This window comes from Thamnophis elegans, chromosome 4, assembly GCF_009769535.1.
Source record: "Thamnophis elegans isolate rThaEle1 chromosome 4, rThaEle1.pri, whole genome shotgun sequence".
NCBI lineage: Eukaryota > Metazoa > Chordata > Lepidosauria > Squamata > Colubridae > Thamnophis > Thamnophis elegans.
Genome location: NC_045544.1, coordinates 85012109 through 85038225, shown reverse-complemented (window position 1 = coordinate 85038225; position 26117 = coordinate 85012109). Strand labels below are relative to the sequence as shown.

The 26117-nt window shown below is 35.4% G+C and overlaps 1 protein-coding gene across 2 annotated transcripts in view; it reads right to left on the bottom strand.

The window, feature by feature from the left end:
- Positions 1–26117, bottom strand: part of CDC42BPA (CDC42 binding protein kinase alpha) — a 156783-nt gene that overhangs the window by 34753 nt on the left and 95913 nt on the right. For both annotated transcript variants that reach the window (XM_032215166.1, XM_032215167.1), the window contains exons 14-21: positions 25695–25805; positions 24897–25144; positions 14558–14663; positions 13713–13837; positions 11354–11459; positions 9926–10074; positions 6926–7017; positions 4058–4134 (exon numbers count right to left, since the gene is read on the bottom strand). In XM_032215166.1, coding sequence (XP_032071057.1) covers positions 4058–4134; positions 6926–7017; positions 9926–10074; positions 11354–11459; positions 13713–13837; positions 14558–14663; positions 24897–25144; positions 25695–25805 — 1014 coding nt within the window. The remainder of the gene's footprint in view (positions 1–4057; positions 4135–6925; positions 7018–9925; positions 10075–11353; positions 11460–13712; positions 13838–14557; positions 14664–24896; positions 25145–25694; positions 25806–26117) is intronic.

The window sequence follows — 26117 nt, the reverse complement described above, 5'->3', positions numbered from 1 at the left end:
TCACTTATATTGAATGTATGTACCATTTGTTTCTAAACCTTATATAAAGATTTGATACCTCTGCCTTAATAAAACAGTTTTTTTGCTTTGCCTGAAGAACTGCAGTTTTGGAAGGGAGGGAGGTGGGCAGGCAGGCAGGCAAAAAAGCCACTTTGCAAAGGTGTTGGGTGTTTTTCTGTCACAATCAGGAAACAGGTTCTTTCAAGCTCCATGCCAGTTCTGGTATCTGGACAATATAGTTTTATAGGCAACATAACCATGAATCTCAATAAACCTGGAAGCTCTAAATAGTCATTCAACTCTGACTGTGGTAAACAAATAAGAAATCTTTAGAGCAGGATTGAAGCCATATAACAGCATTTTATCACAAGTATTTTGACTTGCTAAGCAATCAACAATGTCCAGGTGATCAGTAAAACTTGGCAATTTAGTCTTCTTCTGTGGACAACAACACATAAATAATAAACTACACTAAGTTGTAGGACACAATTTGCTTAGACTCAATTTAGCTACTGAGGATGTTTAGTTTGACAAGGCTATTTCCATCTTACAGAAATGGGGGAGACATGATCTAATATTATAGGAAATTATTTTAAAAACAGAAGATAAGAGCTGTCAGTATTCAAATTTGTTAGGCATGTTGGGACTTCTAATGCTATAGACAAGAGAATATTAAAACAATTCTCTCTTATTGTCTTTCACAAGACCCTCGAGTTAGGTAAAAAATTCAAGGGAGCATAAGGATCTCAGTAAGTCTTAGATCCTTTCTGCTTCTTTCTTCCATTTTTACTTGTCTAAATAGGGAAGAAAGATGGCTGGTATATTAAGGGTGCAGAACTTCTTCCAATTACTGACCCAAAAGCTTAGAAGGAAAGGCAACAATGTTCTACAAGAAAATCTGACAATTTAACATAAACATTTAACATTTCCATAGACTAATGATTTAAAAAAACCAAAATATATCTTATTTTTGTGACCAGGGGGGCATTTGCCCAGGTTCGCCTGGTGCACCAATTGCGTCCCTACCTGAACCGAGAGGCACTCGCAACAGTCACTCATGCCCTCGTGACCTCAAGACTGGACTACTGCAATGCGCTCTACATGGGGCAGCCCTTGAAGAGCATTCGGAGACTTCAGCTCGTCCAGAATGCAGCCGCGCGAGCGATTGTGAGCTTTGCTTTTGATAAGCAGGCTAAGTAGTGTTTAAAGTGGGAATGAGACCCAAGTTCAATTTCTATTCAGCAATGTGATTCATTGAGTGGCATTAGATCACTTTCAAGCTTTCAGACTAAATATTACACAAAGATCACAGTAGTTTATAAACATGACTACATGACTAAGAATAAATATATTAATCAGAGCTATTCTCAATTAAAGACACTGGACTATTTGAAAAAAGATGCTTGTAGGTTATGATGTTAGTTTTGTAATCTGAATACTTTGACGAATGTGCTCATAAATTTTTAAACCTATATTTATATACCACAAAAGCTATTTTAAATCTGGAGTACATAGAAATTGCTTCTTTTGTGGTAAGCTGTTGCTGCAAACTGAAGGCTAGCATTACTATTATTACACAAAGCCATTGATTTATTCATACAAAGCACCTAAAACCTATTTATTACTTCTTAAGGATGCATACTATTTTCAACTGAAATCAACCTATTTTAGAATTAAAGGTTTTCAGAAGCATTAATATGAAAGAACCTAATCATAATTCAGTGAATTCTATCAGAAATTTGTCTTTTTCAAACCAATCCTACAGTCTCCTGAAAACCTGGATTGTATGACCTTTGTTTTGAGAATGTGATAGCGTATTTGTTAAATTATTTTGAATATAGAACTATTGGGATATTTTCTGCATAATGCAGAAATTGTAATCCAAGCTCAAAAATGGTGAACAGTATCCTCCAGTGTCTTTACAGTGAGGACTGTCATATTTAAAAATGTTACTGTAAATAGGAACACTACAGCACTAATTTTGTATTTATCTACAATACAACTGACATAATTATTCTACATATATTTGATAAAAAAATTGTCAATGCTGTATGAGTTTAAACTGACCAGGAAAAAAAAATCTTAAGAAAGTGACATGCATGTGAATGAAACATATATTCACACTCATCCTAAGCTAAAGTAAAAGCAGAATTGTAGAAGCCAATTTTAATGGTATAGTTTTGACCAAGCAATGTCAATAACAGGCCAGAATGAGTGTGAAACAAGTCATGTCTTGTATCTCAGTTCCTTCAAATAGCAAATGAAAAGACACATATGCAAAAACCTTTACCCCATACCATGAAAACTTATACTGAAAACTGTACAGCACGGACACATCAGGAGCACAGAACCTGCTGAATTTCATGCTCTTGATGGTTTAAGATGACTGCATTACCATCTGAAGTTGCCAAATCAAATCTGTTTTATTACTGAATAATTTGTGGATTTGGAGATGAAAGACTTACGTCATCCATAAAATCAATCAATGAAGAAGAAGATGAAGAAGAAAAGGAATCCTATTTTAATGCATACAGCAGTAAAGAAACAGAAATAGATAGATGAAAATGTCTGTTTTGTGAAAACAACTACATCACCATACTATAGAGAAATCAAATAAAGAAAAACTGGAAATGATTGATTATTTTGTTTAGCATAACTTCTGCATAGTTTTGTTAACTAACTGTAATCCACAAATAATGATTATTCTTTCACCCACACTAAAAACAGACCAAGGGACCATATATTTACCAGATAACAAAATAATCATTATAGGTAGTCCTCAACTTACAATCACAACTGGGGGCCTGGAAATCTGCTTGTAAGTCATGGCAGTCAGGTGACTGGACCCATAGTTTTGCCATTTTTGTGATGGTCATTAAGTGAATTACTGTGGTCGTTAAGTGAACTGCAGTTTTTGCAGTTGACAAAGTCAAGGTGGATGCCAAGTGCCTCAAATACAATCATATAACTATGAAGGCCCATGATATTTTATGACAGCTGGAAGTGCTTTACAGGTTGTAAAGCATCTGTTCCAAGACCATCATAACTCTGAATAATCCTTAAATCACCTGTTGTAAATTGAGGATTACCTGTAATTGGAATGTAAAAGTTATTGTCATGATTTTGTCATAGCTTGTTTTAATATTGAAACAAATGACTGCCAAATAGTAAATATATTGATAGATAGGCTACATTTAACTGGAAATACATGAGTATCAACTTGCATCATCAGTGAATTCTTGCTTCTAAGAATCGTTTCCTTAGGCTTCACCTTCTTACCCATCATCATCTTCCTCCCCCTTGAAGGCTACAATCCATCTCTGTCCTAGTTCCATAATATACGACTCTTTATATTCTCTACTTCAGAAATATTTAATAACTTTGTTATATTATGTCCATGAATGAAACTGTATCCAGAGATAAATAAGGATGGTTGCTGCTAGGTGGGAAAGGGCACCTCAGGGTGCACAATGGCCTGGTGTGGCTCAAGCACCACAAGGCTCCAGTTGGCTACTGTCAGATGTGGGGACTTATCCAAACAACTTGTGACCTTCCATGTCAGCTTCCCTATTGACTTTGCTTGTGGGAAACTGCAGGGGAGGTCAAAAATGAGGATCAGGTGACCATGGAACGTTGTAACTGTCATGAGTGTGAGTCACTTGCCAAGTGTCCATTGCATACTACTCATTCAGCATCACTCACTGAAAGAGTGGTTGTTAGCTGAGGACTAATTTTAGTTCTGAAAATATTACAGATGCTTCATTTTAGGGTTAAGTTTCAAGACTTTAAAAAATGGTAAAAAAAGAAAGTTCTTCTGTCATAATATTTGAAATACAGCTTAGGTTGGCTCATAGGAAGTCTGCATTAAAAGCACCATACAAATATTTTAAACATTTTCCTTTTTACAACTAGAAAATGACAAAAGAAGTAAATAATATTCCTTATGAATCAAAATATATTTTGCAACATAACTGCAGTTATGATTTCAGAACAGTAGTGACCATAAATTTCATTCTTTTGTAACATCAAATATTAAAAAATAAATCAAATTACTTACTTCAAACTGATCCAGAGCAGAGGTAGGTGCATTCAAAAATGCCAAGAAAGAATTTTGTGAGTCTTGATGCTTCACTCCTAGAAAACAACAGCATGATTTTAATTAACAGAAAACAATCATACAGATATTGATCTACCTATTGCTGTTCTTAAGTTGTTGCTTTCTGCTTAAGATCAGATTGTACCCAAAATATTTTTTAAAAATTCTTATTCCCAGTTGCTGAATTTTGATACCAATTGTTACATAAGATCTTCCCAATTAAAACATGAGAAACTGGACTTATAATTTTACGTCATAATTGATTTTACTGTATGTCATCCAGAGTCCTTCTTTGAGGGAGATGGGCAGTTCAGAAATGTGATAAACAAACAAACAAATAAATAAATGCATAAATACATAAATAGCACAAAGCCATGATTTAAGGCAATTTTTCCTTTCAGTTTTTACTGAGAAATTCCCTGTTCCCCAGTCTTTATAAGTTCCATTAGTATGTTCCCTCATGCCCAGTGTTCAAAATAGAAAGGAAAGAGATTAAAAAACTTGCTGATGAAAAAATGAGTCTCTATAAAAAATTCAGCAAAAATCCTGCTATTATTCAATATAACCCAGATCTTGTTTGAGATTGGAAACTAAACAAGGACATGCCTGATTAGCATTTGAATAGCACACTGTCAGGGAATCTCTAAACTACAGATTAGATTGAGAGTTAGAAAATTATCTACTGTATTGAAGGAAATGAGAGAGGCTGTTGAATTATTATTTTCTGTTTAAAACTAATCTGATTCTTCTTGCAGCAACAGGAACTTAATCCCAAAACATTTATTCTGCCCCAATGAGATTTTTTTTAGCAAATCAGCTTCCATGTATTGATATGATTTTTTCCCTGGTTGATACAACTAAAACAGTCAAGTATTTGCATATGATAAATGTGTCCAACAAGATACACATTAGTATAAGATTAGTAAGCCTCATAAACCATCTGGTGTCACCAACTTGAGTTCGTGGCTACCAGTTCTGGGCTTTACAAATCTGGAAGACTACTTGATAGCAGCAACTCCAATTTTGGTGGCTCACATTTGGCAACTTTACACCCAGCATTCAACATAGAAAGTTCAAGGCAAACTTGACATTTGACTCTTTCATGTAGAACAAGCATCCTATAGCATCCTAACTCTAACCAAATAAAATCACCCTGATGTATAGAAGAACAGCAAGCATGCTTTTAGTAATGCTGAAATATTAATGTAAAAAAGTTTGTGCAGTAAGACAATTGTTTAATGTGTTTTGGTGGGGAGGGGTGTCTCCTGGTTTTAATTACAAAGTAAGATTTGGCATATGAATCTTATACCAAATCAAGTATAAAATAATAAGAAGATGGAATTAGGCATCAAAAGGAATATTTTTCATGTTTAAATTAGCGATGTTAAAAACAGGTGTTATTTATTAAAATACATGAGCTGAAGAATTGACTTTCCTACACATCTGACTTACAAATGTGGAATTCTACGATTGTTCTAAAATTGTATGTAGAGCTGGCTAAATATACCTACTTAATAAGAAAAGAATCCTGAATCTGAATGAATGTCAGAAAATTATTCTGATTTTTTTACATGTATTTTACTTACAATTGTTAAATTATTGGAAATCAGAAATAAATGCTAATCTGTTTCTATCTGCCTCCCATCTAATGGAGGGCCAGATTCAGGAGATAGAGAGAAACACTGCATGGATTAAAATGAAGCAGTGAATAGTATATGCAAAAGAGAAATTAAAATTCAACTGCATATGGCTCTGAACTAAAACTCTTTGATATAAGATTCTTTGAATGCAAGCATATAGATCTCTGAAAAAACTACTACTATAAACAGGGATATGTACATTGTTTTGCAATAAGCAAACAAACCAGTAGCATCTGTTTTGTTCAGCAATGATTACACAATACAAAAAAAACAACAACTGAATCCATCCTCAGTAGGCATCCTATCTTTTGCATTTGGTCCTGAGATCTACTCTTTCACCTTGTAAGGCAAGGTGCTAATATAACACTATATTACTTTTAAATCTTCATCCCTGATGCTATATTGCTCCTGAATTGTTATGGATGAATTTGTTTTACAGTAGAATCATTTGAATAAGGTACACTTCAAGTGTCCATTCACAAACTGAAATGTATGATTTTTATAAACAGATATAGGTTCTATCACAGTTAGAGGTCCATTTCTAGGCCTTTTCATATTCTACGATACTGCTCTATAGTTACTTTCTTAGCTGTTTCTTCCCAAGAGATATCGGATGAAGAAAATACTGGTGTGTGTGTGCGTGTGTGTATGTGAAGTTCTCTTCCTTAGAATAAATAGTAAAATCAACCAACATTTTCAATTATATTAATGCAAATCATCAATAGATTAAACTTCCTATAAAAGGTTTACTTTAGAAAACTCATAAATCTTAATTGAACACATGGATTCTAGCTTATAATGATCAAAGACTATGCATTTTATATGTTTTTTCTATCCTATATACCTGATGTTTGAGTAGTACTTGACAACTGAAGAATAAATTAAGAATCACCTTCTCGTAAGAAGATAAAACTATAAAGTATTGCATCTTCCTAATACAATGACTATAAATGCACAAACAAAAACACGATCTGAAAAAAATGTATTTCAAGTATGCCAAGAGTACATAAGATAATTTTAATTTTGTAACAGCTGTGTGGGTACATCTTATCATGTCAGGGCTATGATGACACTTCAAGAGTCAGAATCTTCAAAATACAGATTCTGTCAACACTCCGTAAGTGGACATTCTGATTTGATAAGATGTACCCGCCACCAGTCAGCTTTATTTGGATGTCAGTTCCCATACCCTTTTCTGACTGAAGTTCTTCTGCCTCTTTTTTCAATCTGTCTATTTCTGATAACAGCTCGGAGTTCTTCTTTTCAGATTCCTGCAATTTGCTTTACACGAACAAAACACAAAGAGAGACACCCAGTTAGTAAGGATCATGATGTGGTTATATTTGAAAGTTGATTGCAGTGTCCTTCAATTAGGAAAACCCCACTTAAATCTCAGTATTAAACAAAAGATAACATAAAAATGGACAAAAGCTTTTGATTTCAATAAGTAAGCTTGAAAAGGAAAATAATGACTTCTGTTTGATTCATGATTTTGTTTTATAAACACCCAATGGAACAATATGATTTTATGTTTAGTTTAACATTATCGATTTGGATTGTGATAGTTCCATGATAATTCCTAACAAGCAGGCAGAATAGAGGGAAGACATATGCGCCGTGAATGATTATAGTACAGGGCGGGGCATAACCTTTTCCTAGGGGGTCACAGCAACACTTGTAATAACAACACAAATAATTCATACACCATTCAAAAGCCCATCAAAAACTGAGTTTATTGACACGATTTAATAGTCAGTATGACCACCATTAGCCCTTCGAACAGCATTCAAACGAGGTGGATAAGAACACAACAAATCTTCAAACAGTTCCGTTCGATTTTCCAGATTTTTCAACACAGTTTCCAAATTCATTCTCAAAGTTTCAACCGAATATCGATTTTGACCTTGCTCCTGAATCATCAGAGCTTCCACTTCATCCTTAATTATGGCCCCAATGTTCTCTGCCGGATTGAGATCTGGCGAATTTCCCGGCCAGACGTCATTGCCCCAAAATTCGACATTGTTTTCCTTTAACAATTGCTGAGTCACATTTGCACGCATGCAAGGAGCTTTGTCATGAAGAAAGACAGCCTCACCAACCACCAAGACATTGTCTGGATCACTGAGAAATGGAATGACATTCTCCAATAAAATTTTCTCACGGAAATAACTGCCATCCCAGGATTCCCCTTTATCCTTCAAAACCCAATGCAGTTTCTTGGCTGTGAAAATGACGAAAATCCCGATGCAAGTCGGATTGCGAACGATTTGTCGATATCGTTCATGTTTGGCGATGTCGTCGACGTCTTTAGCCCAAATTCGATCGTTCTGGAAATTCGGTTTTCGAATGGCATAAACGAAGAATTCGTCAGATGGCGCCAAATGAAGAAAATCTTCCTCGGTCCATTCAGACAACCAATCGCACAACCAAAGCCGATCTTGAACGTGTGTTTGAGTTTTCAATGGTTTGCAAATGACGTGGAATGGCTTCAAACCTTCTCGTTCTCGATATCGGCCGATTGTCCTTTGATCAACTCGTTTTCCACGAATTTGAAGGATTTCTTGGGCCACTTTTCGGTTTCCTTTTCGTTGTTTGCGACTGCCAGTTGCAATGATGGCTTTGCTTTCTTGGGACAGTTGCAGAGGACGCCCTTCTCCAAATTTTGTGAAACATTCTTGGGCTGTTTTGTTCCAATTATCAGTAACCCAATCCGGATGACGTTTCAATTTGTTTGCAATCCATTTTCGATTGATAAACGTCGCTCCAGCATCGCGAGCCTCTCGAAAGGCAATGCATTTTATTCTGTCAATGATCCTTTGTTCTTCCGAATCGAATTTTCCAGCCATTCTTAAAGCAAATTTAACATTTAATAGCTCATTCAATTCAGTTTTTTATGGGCTTTAAAATGAGGTGTCGCGGAAGTTGTAAACTGCTGTCGATCTTGCTGTGACCCCCTAGGAAAAGGTTATGCCCCGCCCTGTATGATTGCCATAATGCAAACCTCCAGTTGTCCAGATGCCTAGGCTCTAACCCACCAACTGACCCTAGCAATTTTTTTCCTTTGCACTTTTATATGAAATACAAAGTTGCAAAAATGGACACTTTTATGTTCTAAGGATATCTTTGGGTCCCCAGAACCATATTTGTAAATTATTAATCTTATTAATAAAAAAGCACATGGCTGGCAACCTTGCAAAAGCCAAGGTGGTACACTGGTATCAAAGTCATTATATGCCTGCCAGTGGGGGGCACAAGATCAAAAGACAAAAATGTGACTTATGTGTTTTTGTTTTGTCAGGACACATATACAAAAGACTGGGATTTGAATTATTACACTGTAAATTGTACTGGACACTTATATACCTATTCTTGAAAATTACTTTAACATTTTTAACATATATAGATATCATTCTAATGATAATGAACTATGTTCTATATAATGATTTACTCTATGCAGAAATTTTTCATCATATAAAACAGTATTATATGCATTACAACATAAAAGAATATTTATTTTTAGCATGATTTATTGTGGAAAAACCCATGTAGAACTCTTATCACTATAACTGCTTTCTAATACAGCTAATATTTATTTTGTTTTTAATGGCAGGGGTTCATTGGGTTTTGCATGTGGTATTTTACTTCTGTAAGTCCCTGAAATATCACTGTGTTGGATGGCTATATAATTTTCTTAATAAATAAATAAATGGATGAATAGAAGGAAGGAAGGAAGGAAGGAAGGAAGGAAGGAAGGAAGGAAGGAAGGAAGGAAGGAAGGAAGGAAGGAAGGGGAAAGATTTTATATTGTTTCCTAGTAACTACTTCTAAACAGAATCCTAAATAAAGAATTTCCTAATTCAGTACAAGAGACAGAAAAACCACAGTTGGAAAGCAATTCTTAGAATTTGTCAGGTATTCTAATAGGATGTCAAAGGAATATTATATGTTAATCTTATTAAGGTTGTAAAAGATGACAGGCATTTATTTTCAAGTCTTTCAATTGTTTTCAGGAAACAACTTTCAAATAAACTTCAAATTATACAAAGAAAATTGGGGTTTTTATGGCAGGCCATCAAACTATTATATTCAGTTTCTGAAACCAAAGACAATGTTGAATTTATCAGGATGAATCTCAACAGAAAGTATCACAAGCTGCCTTAAAATCTTAAAAGGAATAATTAAATCTTACCATTCTGTTGCAATGTTACAAGCTTTAACTTTATTTAACTCTTCCTGAATGGCTTGCTTGGCTCGTATTTCTGCATCAAGGGCTGACTGTAGCTCTAACCTTGCAGACATATCTAGTTTCGCAAAGCGACGCATCTTCCAAGGCATGTCCTTTAAAGAAAATGTTTTTAAATATTATTAGCTAATGTGTCTCCTAATAATACCTTAATATTTAAAACTCTAATAAACATATAACATCTCTTTTAGATAGTGGGGTGGATCCAGAGCTGTCTTTTTTGATATGATACTTATTGTTTATGTAATGGACCAAAATTCAGTGGAAGGAAAGGGAGGAGGAAGGTGGAAGTTTGTTTGCTTTGCTATTTGGCCATTTCTCCTCTAGAGGATCTTTGAGCTTTTTGGAGCTTTCCAAGAAGGGTGTGTAAGGGAAAGGAGCGAACTTCACTTTAATCGGTGAAAACATGGTCTTTTTTAGTCTAAGTAATAAAAGTATGGCTTCACTGGCCAGATACTTAGGCTATTATAGTCTCTCTATTGGGGAGACGGGTGGCATGTAAATGTAATAAAGAAAGAGTAAATATTAAATGTTTTTGCGAAAGACTACATTAAGCATTAAAAGACTTGTTTACAGAGAGAGAAAAAATCATTTTCTGAGAAAAAATATTATTCTGTCACTCTTATCCTCTCAAATTTATTTAATAATTATTTATTAATAATTACTATCTAGTGCAGCAGCCTCCAATCTTTGGGGCTTTGTGGAAAGAGTTTTTCCACAAAACTCTTTTTGTGGAAAAACTGTGGGGCGTGGTTTTGTGTGCTTCCTGCATCCTCTGAATGGGTCTTTGCTTATTTGCGTAGTCCAGTTTCCGGCATGCCATCGATCAGTGTCAGTCCACAGAGCGGGAATTGGGAACCCTTGATCTAGTAGATTTAATTTAATTTAATGAATTATGTTCTACAGAGACAGCTGAACCCTAACTCTAACCAAAGAGGAAACCTAACTGAACTGTAATGGTAGTTTACATATTTTTCCCCATGTTGCTTTCCATGTATAGTTCCTATGAAGTTTACAAATAACAGTTTTTGGTAGGGATACAATTTTAATAGCAACAACACAAATAGTGGCACAAGCAAGGTGGAGTTCTCTCGTGCGGTTGTTTAAAAAAATTGATAGAAAGAATTTAAAGAAAAATCTAAATTATGTGTATACAAATATTTGCATGCTATACTATGCCATAATTTACAATAATATAGACATTTTGTGATTTTTCTGAATTAGAAAACTACATAGTGAATAAGAAGTTAAGTGCCTGGGTGTGAGTGTCTGGTTCTAAACTGGTACAACAGTTGGTACAACATATAGTAAGCATTTATTTGATGGCTTAGCAAATTATTAGAACCAGAATCATGTAGAAAATCCAAAGCTTACTGTTGCCCTTGCACCCAAGCTGGAGCTCTTCAATGCTTCTAGTTCTTCGGTCATTTTGGAAGCTAATGCTTGAAGATAACCTCGAGCATCTTTTTCATCACTCACCCTGAGCAAACAATGAACAGATTAAGAACTTTAGAAAGGGCTGTATTTGAACATAATTACATTGGAAAGTAAAATAAAAAAGTTGAGAAAAACAGCAGTGAAAGTTTAACACAATTAACATGTTTAGGAAATTTTTCCCTGTTAGCTGTATCTCAAGGTATGACATTACTTTGGGAATAGCAAAGTAACAATTCCATCAGGTTGAGATCAATGCCTGTTTTCTACCCACCAGCAATACGAAACTGGTTTGAAATGGTATTTTATCACAGAAGGAATGGTCAACATAATCCTGATGCAGGCATTCTGCAGGTGCAGCAAGTGCAGAAAACAATTGCTACTACATGGTTCTTACTGCCACAATATACACTTGAACCTGGCCTATTAAATCAAGAAGGGTTTGGCATTCAGGCAGAGGTCATTTGGGAGCAATCCTATCAAGCAGCTAATTTGGTATTCTAGATCCTAACCACTTTCTCCACAGACTTGCCAAGCAGCCTGCTGGGAAACTCTCCAAATTGTTCCACCTGTTGGAAACCAATGAAATCCACAAAGCAGCTAGGGCAGACCACTATGGTGGATGTGCCCATTATTATGGAGCTAAGGAGTGTCTGCAAGATTCAGAATAATCATATAGAGATCTCACCATCATAAGGGATTGATGTTAATGTCTTACATCCTCAAATTATTAATCAATTACACCAACATTGTGTGATCCTCAATGTAGGTTGATACCAAGTTGACTGGCAACCAGCAAATGAATATAATGTGAATTAGAAATGGAATTATCCTAATTTGCAATATGGCAATTTTATATAGAATCTGATCATCAATAAAATTCCATATGGAGTTCTGCAAACAGATGTCTAGAATCACAGCCAAGATAATAAAATTCCCTTGAACAGATGTAACTGCACCATCTTACATATGTGCATCTTTATCCTTAATCAAGGACACATTTTTCTATGCATAAATGCATTCTTCATTTTTCAGTTCAATTCTGAAACAGTCTTTGTCAGATGCATAATTGTAACTTTATTCCATATTACAACTAAATCAATTGTTCAGAATTATTGTATGACAACCAATTAACACTCATCCTTAAGCAAGATATGCACATATTTAATAACTGCTGGTAAGGAATCACAACTTTTTAAATTGTGATTAAATTATGAAATAACATAATTATTTTATGTAAAACCCTTTTGATTCAGGAATCTTGGCTCAATATAACCATTGGATTGCTTCTACTAGTTTTCAGTAAATGTAATATATCAATATTATATTTCTTTTCTTGTAAACAAAACTTAATTTATAGCAAAGGACAATTCCTCTCCCCCCCAAATTATGTAGCTTTGATTTATTTATGTTTTGCTTATAAATCAGGCTGTAAAAATAAAAATGGATCATGGTCCTAGGTTTAAATTATGTCAGTTCAGAATGTAAGTAACCTACTTGGACCAATCCAAGTTTTTCAGAATGATACAAATTGTCCTGCCATTAAAAAAAAGGGAGACAGAACTATTTCTATATAAGGATAGCAAAGTTACATTACAAATAAAAATGCAGATAGCTAAATGCTTCTCTAAAAGACCTCTGTTTATTTTTAATAAAAAATAAGCTACACAGCTGTTGTGAAAGCAAGCAGGATGAAAATATGTTAGGCTGATAAAACATGTTAACATTAATCTTTAACATTAATCAATGTTAAAAGACTTGTGGAAAAGATAGTTAAAATTAGACCTAAATATAAAACAATGGGACAACAGATTACAGCAAAAGTATTTTTCCATGAACAATTCTGAATTTATCCCTGTTTTTCACTCTTAGCTTTGTCACTTAGAAAGATATCTATTTGATATAAGCATTTTTAGTGGAAAATCAGTTTGCATTCAATGGTATTAGTTTCTGTTTAAGGAAAGTACTAAGTGTCTCTACCATGTTTTATCCACTTAAAATATTTTAATATTAGGGACAATAACAGGTCAAGGTTTTTATGTACTCTTTTATTCTATTATATATATTCATTCATGAAACTAATACAGATAATGAAATATAAGCAAGTGAGATTAATTCTGTTAGGTATGCCTTATGACTTATTGAAAGGAGAAAAACTTTGTCAGACATGATTTGCTCTTTTAAGTAGAGTCGGGATTATCAGAAGGCTCAAAATAGATGACAAAACTGCAAAATATTTTTTGTTATGTAAAAATAATGTACCTTACTGCATGAGTCACAAACAGAAAAATGTCCTTACCACTGAATGATCTCAGTAATTTGGGCTTCCCAGTGTGCTACAGATTCTTTTTTGTCAGCAAGATCTCTCATCTCTTCTTCAAGTTGTCGGTTACTTATACTTAGTCTTTCATACATTGCTGTAAGCTAAATATATATATTTAAAAAATATTATAATCACAATTATTATTCTGCAATAGTGATCTGAAAGTGCTTTCTTCTGAGCTTATCATGCATTTAAAAATTCTAAATGAGGCACTAATTACATTCACATATGTATTGCCCCATGAGGTTTCTTACATTACATATGTTTATGATGTACTCTTTTTTTCCAGCTGTCTTTCTGCAAAAACAGTTGTAACCTCTGAAATTTTCCAAAGTGTCATTACTGATATATTGTCTGTAAAAGTAACACCGTAACATTAAAAACATTTAGACAAATGCTGAATATCTTTTTATTTACTTCAGCATCCAGTGGGACCCCCAAAAATGTACTTTTTAAACTTTTTTTGTCACAGCACCTGTACCTTGGAACACCATACTGTCCAAGATTAGATCAACCCAAACCTGCTGTCTGATTACACTGGTCTTTTGGTAAACACTTAAGAGCTGTTTGTTTTTGTGGGCATATGTATCTGGAGAGTAGTTGAACCTATATTTCTTGGTGGCATTATTTCTTTGGCAACTATTTAATATTTTTTTTACTTATTTGTAGTATTTTTTAAAAATTTTGTTAGCTACCCAGATTTATTCTTAGCAAGACTGATGTCAATATACATTAATCTCAACAAATAAATATGTTCTATTATCAACTTTATCTAATTCTGTTCAATACATTAATGCATATTTAAACAAGAGATCAGTCACCTTGTCAAGCTCATTGGAAAGCTTCTTGTTCTCTTCAGTCAGCAGAATCTTCTCCCGTTCATATTTATGTTTGAATTCTGTTTCAAACTCCTCCCTTTCATTTTGGCTATAGTAAAATGTGCAACAGTTACCATATATAAAATATAAGTTCCTCATGTTTGTTTTGTTACAACTTAAAATAAACATAAAAATATTAAGATTCCACAGTAACCAAGACCAAAAAGAATATAGTAATCCATACAATATGCTCTATAATAACACCATATAATATTAGAACTTAAGTTAGCAGATGTTTGCGGTTCCAATTTATAAATGCCTTAAACATATGGATTGTTTGAAGTGTGCATCATTATAACCAAAGTATATCTAGGTTTAACTGAATAAAGCCCTTTAATTTCAGAGAGAATTATATTGCATGGATGTTCTGGATGACATTCCTTCAGCTTCATTATTATAATATATAGTCTATGAATTCAAACAGTCACAGTTCAGAGTAAGTGTTCTGATTCAATATGATTACTCATTTTTATAACACTACATTTTCAAAATCCCAGTCAGTACAAAAGAAACAATTGCCATATATGGTTTCAAAATCTGAAAAGCTTGATGAGATTCCCATTATGTTAATAAAGTTGGTCTAATTATAACAAAATTCCTGAAACATCCAAATGCTCGGTTATCATTAGGAAATCTTCTTTAATATGAGCATTTCTAATTTTCAGCAAAAGTAACATTTTATAGGCCATGAAAAACTTAAAAGTGAGAGGGGCAGACAACTTTTCTAAGAAATGTGAACATATCTCCTTACATTCCTGTTTCAGATGAACAATAACTATGTCGAGGGAGAAACAACTTATCTCATAACATCTTGTAAAACAGTCTCCAAACTGTTTCATATTAAACAACCTGCATAAATAATGTTAATTTTGAGATTTATAAAATAAAATGAGAATTGTCTTTCCCCTGCTTCTATTTTTTTTTTACTGGATGATTGGAAGATCCTTTAGAAAAGAGAGAAATCAGTGAGGCAGAATACAGGGGGAGGACAGTAGGATCCAACTCACTTTCCTTTTTAATGCACTTCAACTATATTGTTGGCAATATACAAAAATGAAAAATTACGGAAACTATTTCACTAGGGGAAAACTGTCCTTTTTGCATTTGTCACATCATAATGTGATACTTGAAAAAGTTACCTATACTGTAGATTGCATTTCCTTATCACAAAAACATCTTCAGATCACTACTTGTTTTCAACCTTTACCTGACAGAATTTGCTTTGTTTTATTGTGGAAAAATGAATCACATTTTATATTATTATTATTATACAATTGTATCACAGCGGCCAGTTGTTTCGCCGGATTTGGCATTGATTACTAGTCGGGCCCCACCCAGGGGCCTAGGACGTCGTAACATATTTTCGTAATATGCGTGCAGATCCAAGCAGTGCGGCTTTTTGCATTTGACTGATGGTGATTTTGTCAATTTTTAACTGTTTCAAATGTAATTCCAGTGCTTTTGGAATAGCACCCAGTGTGCCAATTACTGCTGGAATTACCACTGCTGGTCTGTGCCATAGTCGTTGAATTTCAATTTTTAAGTCCTGGTATTTTGCGATTTTTTCATGTTCCTTCTCAGTGACCCTGCTATCACCTGGTATTGCGATGTCTATGATTGTGACCTTATTTTTCTCAACCAGTGTGATGTCTTGTGTATTATGCGCCAGTATTTTGTCCATTTGTATACGTAAATCCCACAAGGTCTTGACCATCTGATTTTCGGTGACTTTTTCAGGCTGATGTTCCCACCAGTTTGTTGCTGTTTTAATATTATAATTTTTGCACAAATTCCAATGGATCATTTGTGCTATTGAATTGTGCCGCAATTTATAATCAGTCTGCGCGATTTTTTTACAGCAGCTGAGTATGTGATCAACAGTTTCATCAGCTTCTTTGCAAAGTCTGCATTTGGCATCATCAGAGGATTTTTCGATTTTGGCCTTAATGGCATATGAGCGGATAGCTTGTTCTTGCGCAGCCAGGATTAGTGACTCTGTTTCTTTCTTTAATGTACCTGTTGTTAACCATAACCAAGTTTGTTCACTGTCCACTTTATCTTTTATTTTTTCCAGAAATTGGCCATGCAGTGCTTTGTTCTGCCAACTCTCCATTCTTGATTTTATCACATCTTTTCTGTATTCTTGTTTCGTCTATTGGGCCTTCAGTAGTTTTTTGTTCTTTACTTCAATTAATAGATGTTCTTGACTTTCTTTTAATTAATCAGCCAGTGCATGTTTTTCTTCTTCAACTGTTTGCTTCACTTGTAATAATCCTCTGCCACCTGATTTTTGGGGCAGGTAGAGTCTATCAGTATCACCACTGTAGTGCATTGTTATTAGTTTCCTGGTTTTTCGGTCCAAAAGGTCCAAATCAGCTTGTGTCCAGTTAACTATACCAGCTGTGTATCTTATAACTGGTATTGCCCAGGTATTTATGGCCTTGATTGTATTTCCACCATTCAATTTAGATTTCAAAATTTTCCTAACTCTGTTGGTGTACTCTCGCCTGACAATGGTTTTTACTTCTCCATGCTTGATATTATCCAACTGCAGAATGCCTAAGTATTTGTAGGCTTCATTTTCGTTGCATTTAATTAGTTGGCCATTGGACATTTCAATTCCCTCACATGCAGTGATTTTGCCTCTTTTTATGGATACAGTGGCACATTTTTCCATGCCAAACTGCATTGAAATATCAGTGCTGAATACTTGGACTGTATTTGTTGTTGTTGTTGTTGTTGTTGTTATTATTATTATTTATTGTTTTTGTATGCCGCCCACTCTCGGAAGACTCCGGGTGGGGAAGACATCAAATGTTTATGAATAAAAAGTATTTTCATATACCGTATTTATCGGCGTATAACACGCAGTTTTAAAACTAAAATTGCAAGCTTAAACCCTGCCTGCGTGTTATACGCCGATACTGCGTGTTATACGCCGGGTCCCAAACTGCCTGCTCCAGCTGATTCACCGGCGCCCATGAAAGGAAGTTTTCTTCCCTACTGAAACAGAAGCCGCAGCAGGAGAGCGAGGCTGCTGCCGGCCGTTTCACCTTGCGCAGCGAATTTGACTGGGTCCCGGGGCTTCTGCCGGGCGGCAGAAGCCCGGGAAGGCGAAAGGAAGTTTTCTTCCCTACTGAAACGGACGCTGGCCGCAGGAGAGCGAGGCTGCTGCCAGCCGTTTCACCTTGAAGGTGAAACGGCCGGCAGCAGCCTCGCTCTCCATGGATACTTTGACCTTCCCACAGTTGCTTTTCTGAGCAACTGGGAGACAGAAGGGACGCAATCTCCTTTCATTCTCCCTCTGCCTTATTCACTCGTTCGGGCAGCAGAGAACGAAAGAAAATTGCATAGCCAAGGACAAAGGAGCCTGCAGCCTCCTTCATTCAAATGTTCAGGCAGCGGGGATGGGGGGGGGGCTTTCTCGCATGCCTTCTTTCTCTGAAGCGCTGCAAACCTTGGGATTGTGTAGCAGCCAAAGATCGCCTGGTTAAAAAGGAGGAAGAGGAGGCTCCACTAGTCCGGAGCCCATCCGCGGTGGCAGGGATCCCCCACACACATACACACACACACAAGGAGGGAGGAGAGACAGAGAGAGAGACAGACACACACAGAGAATGACAAGAGAGACAGAGAGAGGGAGGGGGGGAGATAGAGGTAAAGAGCCACACAGAGAGTGAGAGACAAACAGATACAGGGAGAGGGAGGGGGAGAGGGAGGGAGTGTTTATGCACAGAAGGAAGATTTAAAACTTCGGAGTGAATCCGGGAAGAGGGAAGAGATGGAGGACTGACTTTTCACTCCGATTTCTGAGCCCCCAGCTGTTAGTGATGGAGAAGGACGAAGGAAGAGATTGCATTTTTGTTAGGCTGAAAGAGCTGTGGCGTTTTAAAGAAGTCCCGTTCTTTTTATTTAAGCACGAAAGGAAAAATCTCCAAAAAGCCCGGGGAAATGTTCCTTGCAAAGCATCACGGTCTCAGAGAATGCAAATGAAGGTGCTTATCTCCCTGCCCGGCTCGGAGTCATGCTGAGTCCTATTCAGAGGGCGGAGGGACGCTGTGCTTTTTTTTTTTGTTTGTTTATGTTCTCACAACCATGCAAAGGTGGGTTTTGTGCTACAAGGATCTTTCTTTCTTTCTTTCCCTGTCTGCAGTTCCTTGCAGTTGCTTCGGTTTAAAGCACCGTTTCTCATTCCTTGCAAAACTGGGGCAGGACTGCCTCTCCTTGCAGCAGGCTCGGTTGCAAAATGTTTCCCTGATTTGGTTTATAAGTTCGCAGCAAGGCAATCCAACAAATAGGAAAGTTTTAATAAGATTTTCTGACTTTATTTGGTCTCTGCTGCCACCCCCAACCCCAACCCCTCCTAAGGAGAGAGTGGGAAGGAGAGGAAGGAAGGAGGGAGGGGGAAGGAAAAGAAGGGAGGGGGGAGAAGATGGAAGGAGAAAAGATGGAAAGAAGGAGGAAGATGGAAGAAGAAAGGAAGAAAAAGAAGAAGGGAGGGAGAAAAGAGGGAAGGAAGTGGGAAGAAAAGGGGAAGAGAGGGAAAGAGCAGAAAGACGAGGAGGATGAAGTTGATAGGCAAGAGGAAGGAGGAAGGAAGGAAGAAAGAAAACGGGAGGGAGAGAGGAAAGAAGAAAAGATGGAACTAGAAAGGAAAGAAGGGAGGGAGGAAAGAGGAAGACAGGGAAAGAGCAGAAAGACAAAGGTGAAGGTAGATAGGCAGAAGGAAGGAAGAAATAGGAAGGAGGGAAGGTGAAAGGATGGAAGGAGGAAGGAACAGAAGCGAAGAGGAAGAGAGAAATGGAAAGAGCAGAAAGACAGAAAAGATAGATAGGTAAAAGAAAGGAAGTTGAAAGAATGGAAGGAGGAAGGAAGAGAAAAGGAGGAAGGGAGTGAGTGAGGAAAGAAGAGAGGATGGAAGGAGAAAGGAAGGAAGAGAAGAAAGTTTGCCTTTTAAGAGGAGTTAATGTTATAATTCATGTTCTAATGTTATAAATTTTAATCCAACATTAAGTTCCGAGCTTCCAAGTCATTTATTTTTAATGAAAAAAAATTTTACTCAAATTTTTGTGTTAAAATGGGGGGTGCGTGTTATACGCCGGTGCGTGTTATACGCCGATAAATACGGTACATTTCAAGCTGAACTGACAACTTCCCCTACAGTCCAGAAAGTGATTTCATTTGGCATCTGAACTTGAGACACAATAATAGTTATAACTGAGATCAAGCCACAACTGGGTCTTTCTGGCTGATTTTTTAATGGAACAAAATGTATTCTATTGTTTAGTCTGAAATTGTTTTGTGGTTCTATTCCATAAATCAAGATAAAAAGATGTCATAGTTTCTATGGATGAACACAACCCCAAAAATTACTAAGCTTGTTTTGTGGCAAATTCTGGAATAAAGTATACAACATTTTGTTGCACCTGCAATTTTGGGTATCCATCTAGTATAATTTTATTTGAAGTTGAAGCATATTAGAGTTTTATAATGACAACCAGTATTATATTAACATAGAATAAGCAGAATGAAATTGTGCTATAATAAATAGTCCTCAGTTAAGTACATGAAACAGAGATGAAATGTTGTGGATTTCCCTTCCCACCTCATGATTAAACTGTTTAACCCCAAGCCAAAAAAGCCCCTGCCCCTAGTCTCTGCCTATTATATAGCTATTTACTAGCTATAACTGTGCTATATTAGTTATAATTTTATATACCTTTGCTCAGCAAGAACTGAAGGCAACAGGGAAAGATACCTGAGAAAATAAGATTGTTTCATCTATCACAATCCCTATAATTATGCTTGTTTCTAGGACAGAATTTACAAACTGTTCTCCAAAGATACTCCAAAATGTTTATTCTTAACTATGAGAATAAAATGTAGAGAAAGGGAACAAAATACCCTGCCTTCAAATTATTTTTTTCAACCAGTCTCTGAAATACAACACAGCATATCTGAACCAGTTCTGAATTGGCATGTTGCTAGGCATCATTTGAAACACAACACTTCATTCCAACACTGTTGCATATTAATAACTGCTGTTCAAACTCTGAATCTGTAATCCAACACCATCCACTCCTCTCTTCAACTAACAGATTCCATGCATATGATGAACATTCTGGGGAAAAGCCAACAAAGATTAAAGCATTAACTCTCAGGGGGATGGATAATGGGTCACACAGCTATGCCTCAGACTGGGGTTTAAGGCTAACTTCACAGACAACAGTTCACCATTCTTTAAATTAAGCATACGGTTACATCTTTATTTTGATATATGTGTTTAGCACAGATTTTCTAGAAGTATTTTTTTAAAAAATATTTTATTTTGCAATATGCAAAAGATACGATGTGGAACTTTGTGTAAACTCTAATGATAGATTTAGAGATCTGATGTTGAATGCTATAGCTAAAGCTACGTACAGTAGAAAGAAATGGAACTGGTTCAGAATAGTACAAGGGAAAAATCTGAATTCAAAATTATTTGGCAGTTCAACTGTAACAGAAGAAAATTAGGGATAAAACAGTCCAACCTACCAAAAACAGCACCACAAATATCAGATAAGGAACACAAGTTGAAATAGGGAAGAAAATGACAAGTGAGCACCTGTCTACCCTAGAAGAGTTCAAATCACCAGGACCGGATGGATTACACCCCAGGGTTCTGAAGGAACTGGCAGACGAGATCTCACAACCACTGAACTATATCCTTCAGAGATCCTGGAGCACCGGGCAACTACTAGAGGACTGGAAAAGAGCTGATGTGGTTCCCATCTTCAAAAAAGGGAAAAAAACAGATCCAAAAAACCACAGACCTATCAGCCTGACCTCAATACCAGGAAAGATTCTGGAAAAGATAATCAAGCAACAAATTAGCAAACACCTAGAAGCAAACAAAGTAATAGCTAAAATGGGTTTGTCAAAAACAGATCATGCCAGATTAATCTTATTGCATTCTTTGATAATGTGACAAAATTAGTGGACCGGAAGAATGCCATCAATATAGTTTACTTGGACTTCAGTAAGGCATTTGATAAGGTAGACCATAACCTACTACTAGATAAAGTAGAAGAATGTGGGTTAGACAGCATCACCACCAGATGGATTTGTAACTGGCTGACCAACTGCACTCAACGTGTAGTCCTTAATGGAACTGCATCTTAATGGAGGAAAATATGCAGTTGAGTACCCCAAGGCTCTACTTTGGGCCCACTACTCTTCAACATCTTCATCAATGATTTGGATGAGGGAATAAATAGGGAACTCATCAAATTTGCAGATGACACCAAGCTGGCAGGAATAGCCAACACTCCAGAAGATAGGCTAAAGATATAGAAGGATCTTGACAATATTGAACATTGGGCACTATCTAATGAAATGAAATTCAATGGTGAAAAGAGAAAGTTTCTACATTTAGGCAACAAAAACAAAATGCACAGGTACAGTATAGGTGGTACCTTGCTCAACAGTTGTAACTGTGAGAGGGATCTTGGAGTCCTAGTGGACAACCATTTAAATATGAGCCAGCAGTGTGCCAACACAGTTCTAGGCTGCATAAACAGAGGGATAGAATCAAGATCATGTGAAGTATTAATACCACTTTATGCTGCCTTTATGCGGCCACACTTGGAATACCGCATTTAGTTTTTGTCACCACGATGTAGAAAAGATGTGGAGACTCTAGAAAGAGTGCAGAGAAGAGCAACAAAGATGATTAGGGGACTGGAGACCAAAACATGTGAAGAACGGTTGCAGGAACTGCGTATGTCTAGTTTAATAGAAAGAAGGACTAGGGGAGACATGATAGCAGTGTTCCAATAACTTAGGGGTTGCCACAAAGAAAAGAGAGTCCCCTCAGGGAAAAGGGCGGCATACAAATAAAGTAAATTGAATTGAAATTGAATTGAATCCAACTATTCTCCAAGGCACCTGAGAGTAGAACAAGAAGCAATGGGTAGAAACTAATCAAGGAGAGAAGCAAATTAGAACTGAGGAGAAATTTCCTGACAGTTAGAACAATTAATCAGTGGAACAGCTTGCCTCCAGAAGTTGTGAATGCCCCAACACTGGAAGTCTTTAAGAAGATATTGGATAGCCATTTGTATAAGTATAAGTTTCCTGCCTAGGCAGGGGGTTGGACTAGAAGACCTCCAAGGTCCCTTCCAACTCTGCTATTGTATTGTATTATATTGTAATTTTAGGTACCATGTTTTCAAGTTTCACCCCTGATACAATTATCTTCTATATTCCAGCACCTTTGGTCTAAAAACTAGTGGAAGATACAAATAAAAAAGCAGAGCAGTGGAATGAATACATGTTGCAGTAATGCACACAATTAGTTTAGAATAGTTCTGCTATATAAGGGTGCCCACAATGAGACTCTCAGTATCATAAACTTAGAATTAAGTATATACTCCTGATATTTTACCAAATGCAACAAAACAATGTGATACATATCTTTTTGAATTGTCATTTTTCAAAAACAGTTTTTACAATAGAATGTCGTCTTGGCCATTCCTTTAATAGTCATTAAAATATTTCATTTTGCCTATTTTCTAACAAACTAAGCAGTCTTCTCCTTACAGCATTTTTGCTAGATATTTTAAAAATATATCTCAAAGCAAGTCCTTCTTTGATATGTGTCTTGATATCAGTAGAAACTACAGAAAAACAACTGAAGAAAGATAAAGCTAAAATAACATGTATTGCAAGAACATTATCAAGATTGAAAGATAAACTTACCTACTATTCATTTATTTATATTTAATTTTAAAAAATATAAAAATAAATTCCAATACTATTCATTTCAATTAATCTGTACTGTCAGAAGTGATACTTGATGCTTATTTCTCACAAATTACCATAACTGTTTTGGTCACTTTATCAAGTGTGTTTTAATGTAACATCCTTTTTACTCTTTTTGCAGAATCCAAGGAATTTCTTTTCTAAATAAAAATATCAATTATAAAATTATAACTTTGATAAACAGAACATGAAATATTCACAAGGGTCAGAATTTGGTTGGAGCCAACCATTCAAATATTCAATGCTTAATGAAGTAATTTATTAAAGACCAGGTACTATATAAAACAATTATCCTGCACAGCTGAAATCCAGGACAACTGATATCTGAAAATTAGCAGTCATGATCCAACAGCATCCCATGGTGGTACAATAGAAACTTATAAATAAATCCAGTTTAGATCTACTACACCTGGGTGTAAAATCTCTATACAGGTCACATTTTGTTGCAAAGAACCCCACCTTGAGTATTGTGTCCAAAAATGTGCAATACATTCTAGGAAAGATTCAGAAAAACTAGAGCAGTTATTGAGAATTATAATGATATTTCATCTTGAATAAACACTATTGAGATTGGATTCAATTATCTCAAAGGATATTGCACAGAAAATCAAAACCATATCTTTATTCTACAAGAGATAAATTAATTATAGGATCAGAGATTCTTGTTCAAATAGTAGGAAAGTATATTGTGTCAAGAAGAGTAATTTAGCAGTGGAATTGATGCTACCTTTCTGGATGTTTTCAAGTGAAGCTCTACAAATTATTTAATACAGATTCCTCCACGCAGTAGGTGATTCTAAACATTCCCTTCTAATTCTATAATCTAAATGTGCTTTAAATAAGAAAGCACATTTTGTGGCCCACGTCCTGTTTCTTTGAATAGATACCATCAATCAAAAATATATTTGTCTATTTTTAATGAAATCTACTAAAAAATAAACTGCTATCAATATTTACATGTATAAAGATTATATTCAAATAATTGGAACAAATTTTGCTTTTGCTAGAAAAATAATTATTAAAATGGATTTCTGCTCAGAATCCTCCAGTTGAGCAAAAAGAAGAATATGATAAAGTGAGGCAGATACATATAAACTATATAGACAATGAATGGAAGAGGCATACGTAAATGCCTCTTTCAAGGTAATTTTACCACCATTGTGCATTATTCTTCATCTTTTAAGTAAAACAATTTGAAAGAGCTATGTAAAGACATTTCTTATTATATACATATAGTTGCAAAGATCCAACACATTTAAAATACAATCTTTACATATATCCTGCTAGGTCATACTGAATCTAAGGAATCTTTTTTTCATTTCCTAATGATTTTGTTTTAAAGGCTAAAACACATTGATTTGTTACTTCAGGATAGAATATTATTTGGGTTTCCAAAAATAAATATCTGAGCTGTATCAACTTTTTTAAAATCATAAAAATTTCCAAGTACAAAGGAATTGTACATAAATGGTCATACCTTTCTCTCCTTGTCTTTTCTAATTTGTCTTTCAATATCATAATTTCTTTTTTGAGAGCAAGTTGTTGGACCTCTGCATCACGGAATTCCTTCTTCAGATTTTTTAATTCATTAGAATGTATTACTTCTCGTTTAGACAGTTCTTCTTCATAAAAAACAATTTTCTTTTCCAAGTCAGCTTTTAATTTTGTTATTTCCTGCTGATGTTCTGTGCTGCTCACCCCTGGAGACCAACCAATTTGCTTCTGCTACAAAAAAGGGACATTTCAAAATTAGTTTTTATGATCTGGAAAATTCTGACATACAGTATAAATAGGAATAATTCATCCTTGAAGGTGAAAAAAATGAAAATGAAATTGGTTGACACTGATTTTAAAATAAAATTTAATAAACTGCATTTCACTGGATTGCTTTTGTTCCTCAACTGAACTTCCTCTTTGATAAATGCATAACAAATTATGAACTTAATTATCCATTCTTTCAGCATTAACAATAGGAAATAGACCACTGCAAAGTAGTTCCTACTATAGGATTCCAATGGATGTACAGAATCCAGGTCATTACCATTCTGCTGGGAGGGGGAGGGGTGTTTCATGACTTCTTGGGTCATTGTTTCAGTTATTTCCTTACCAAAGACCTCATTCCTCAATGATAGATTTCTATACATTTTAATTTGCCTTCCATTTAAAGTCATTCAAAATAAGCTATTGTAAATTATAATAACTTGTAAGTCTCATACCCCTACATCAGACAAAGGCACTCACATGTTTTAAAATGGTAAAATCAATAAAGACTAACCTTTAGTCCTTCTAATTCATTTTCCAGCTGCTTAGAATATTGCTCACTTCTCTCACGCAGCTTTCTGTCCTTGGATGCCTCAGCAGCTGCAGCTTCAGCATGAACTTCCAGCTACAAATATAATTTTAAAATCATAAATATTCATTTTAGCATTGCTTTTCCTTACTAATGCACCAGAAACTTCTGGATTCATCTACATATATAATTCTATCATAATGATGATATCAATAAGTATATTTAGAAGATTAAAAATGAATTGCAGAGTCTGTTATTTACCAATTACCATTGTTTAATAAACTAAAAGACAAACACATTAATTTAAGTTTAAGTGAACTTTCTTGTGTAATACTATCCCTAAGGTAAATTTTTGAAATTTTTTAAAAAATTGACAGACAGATAGATGGATGGATGGATGGATGGATG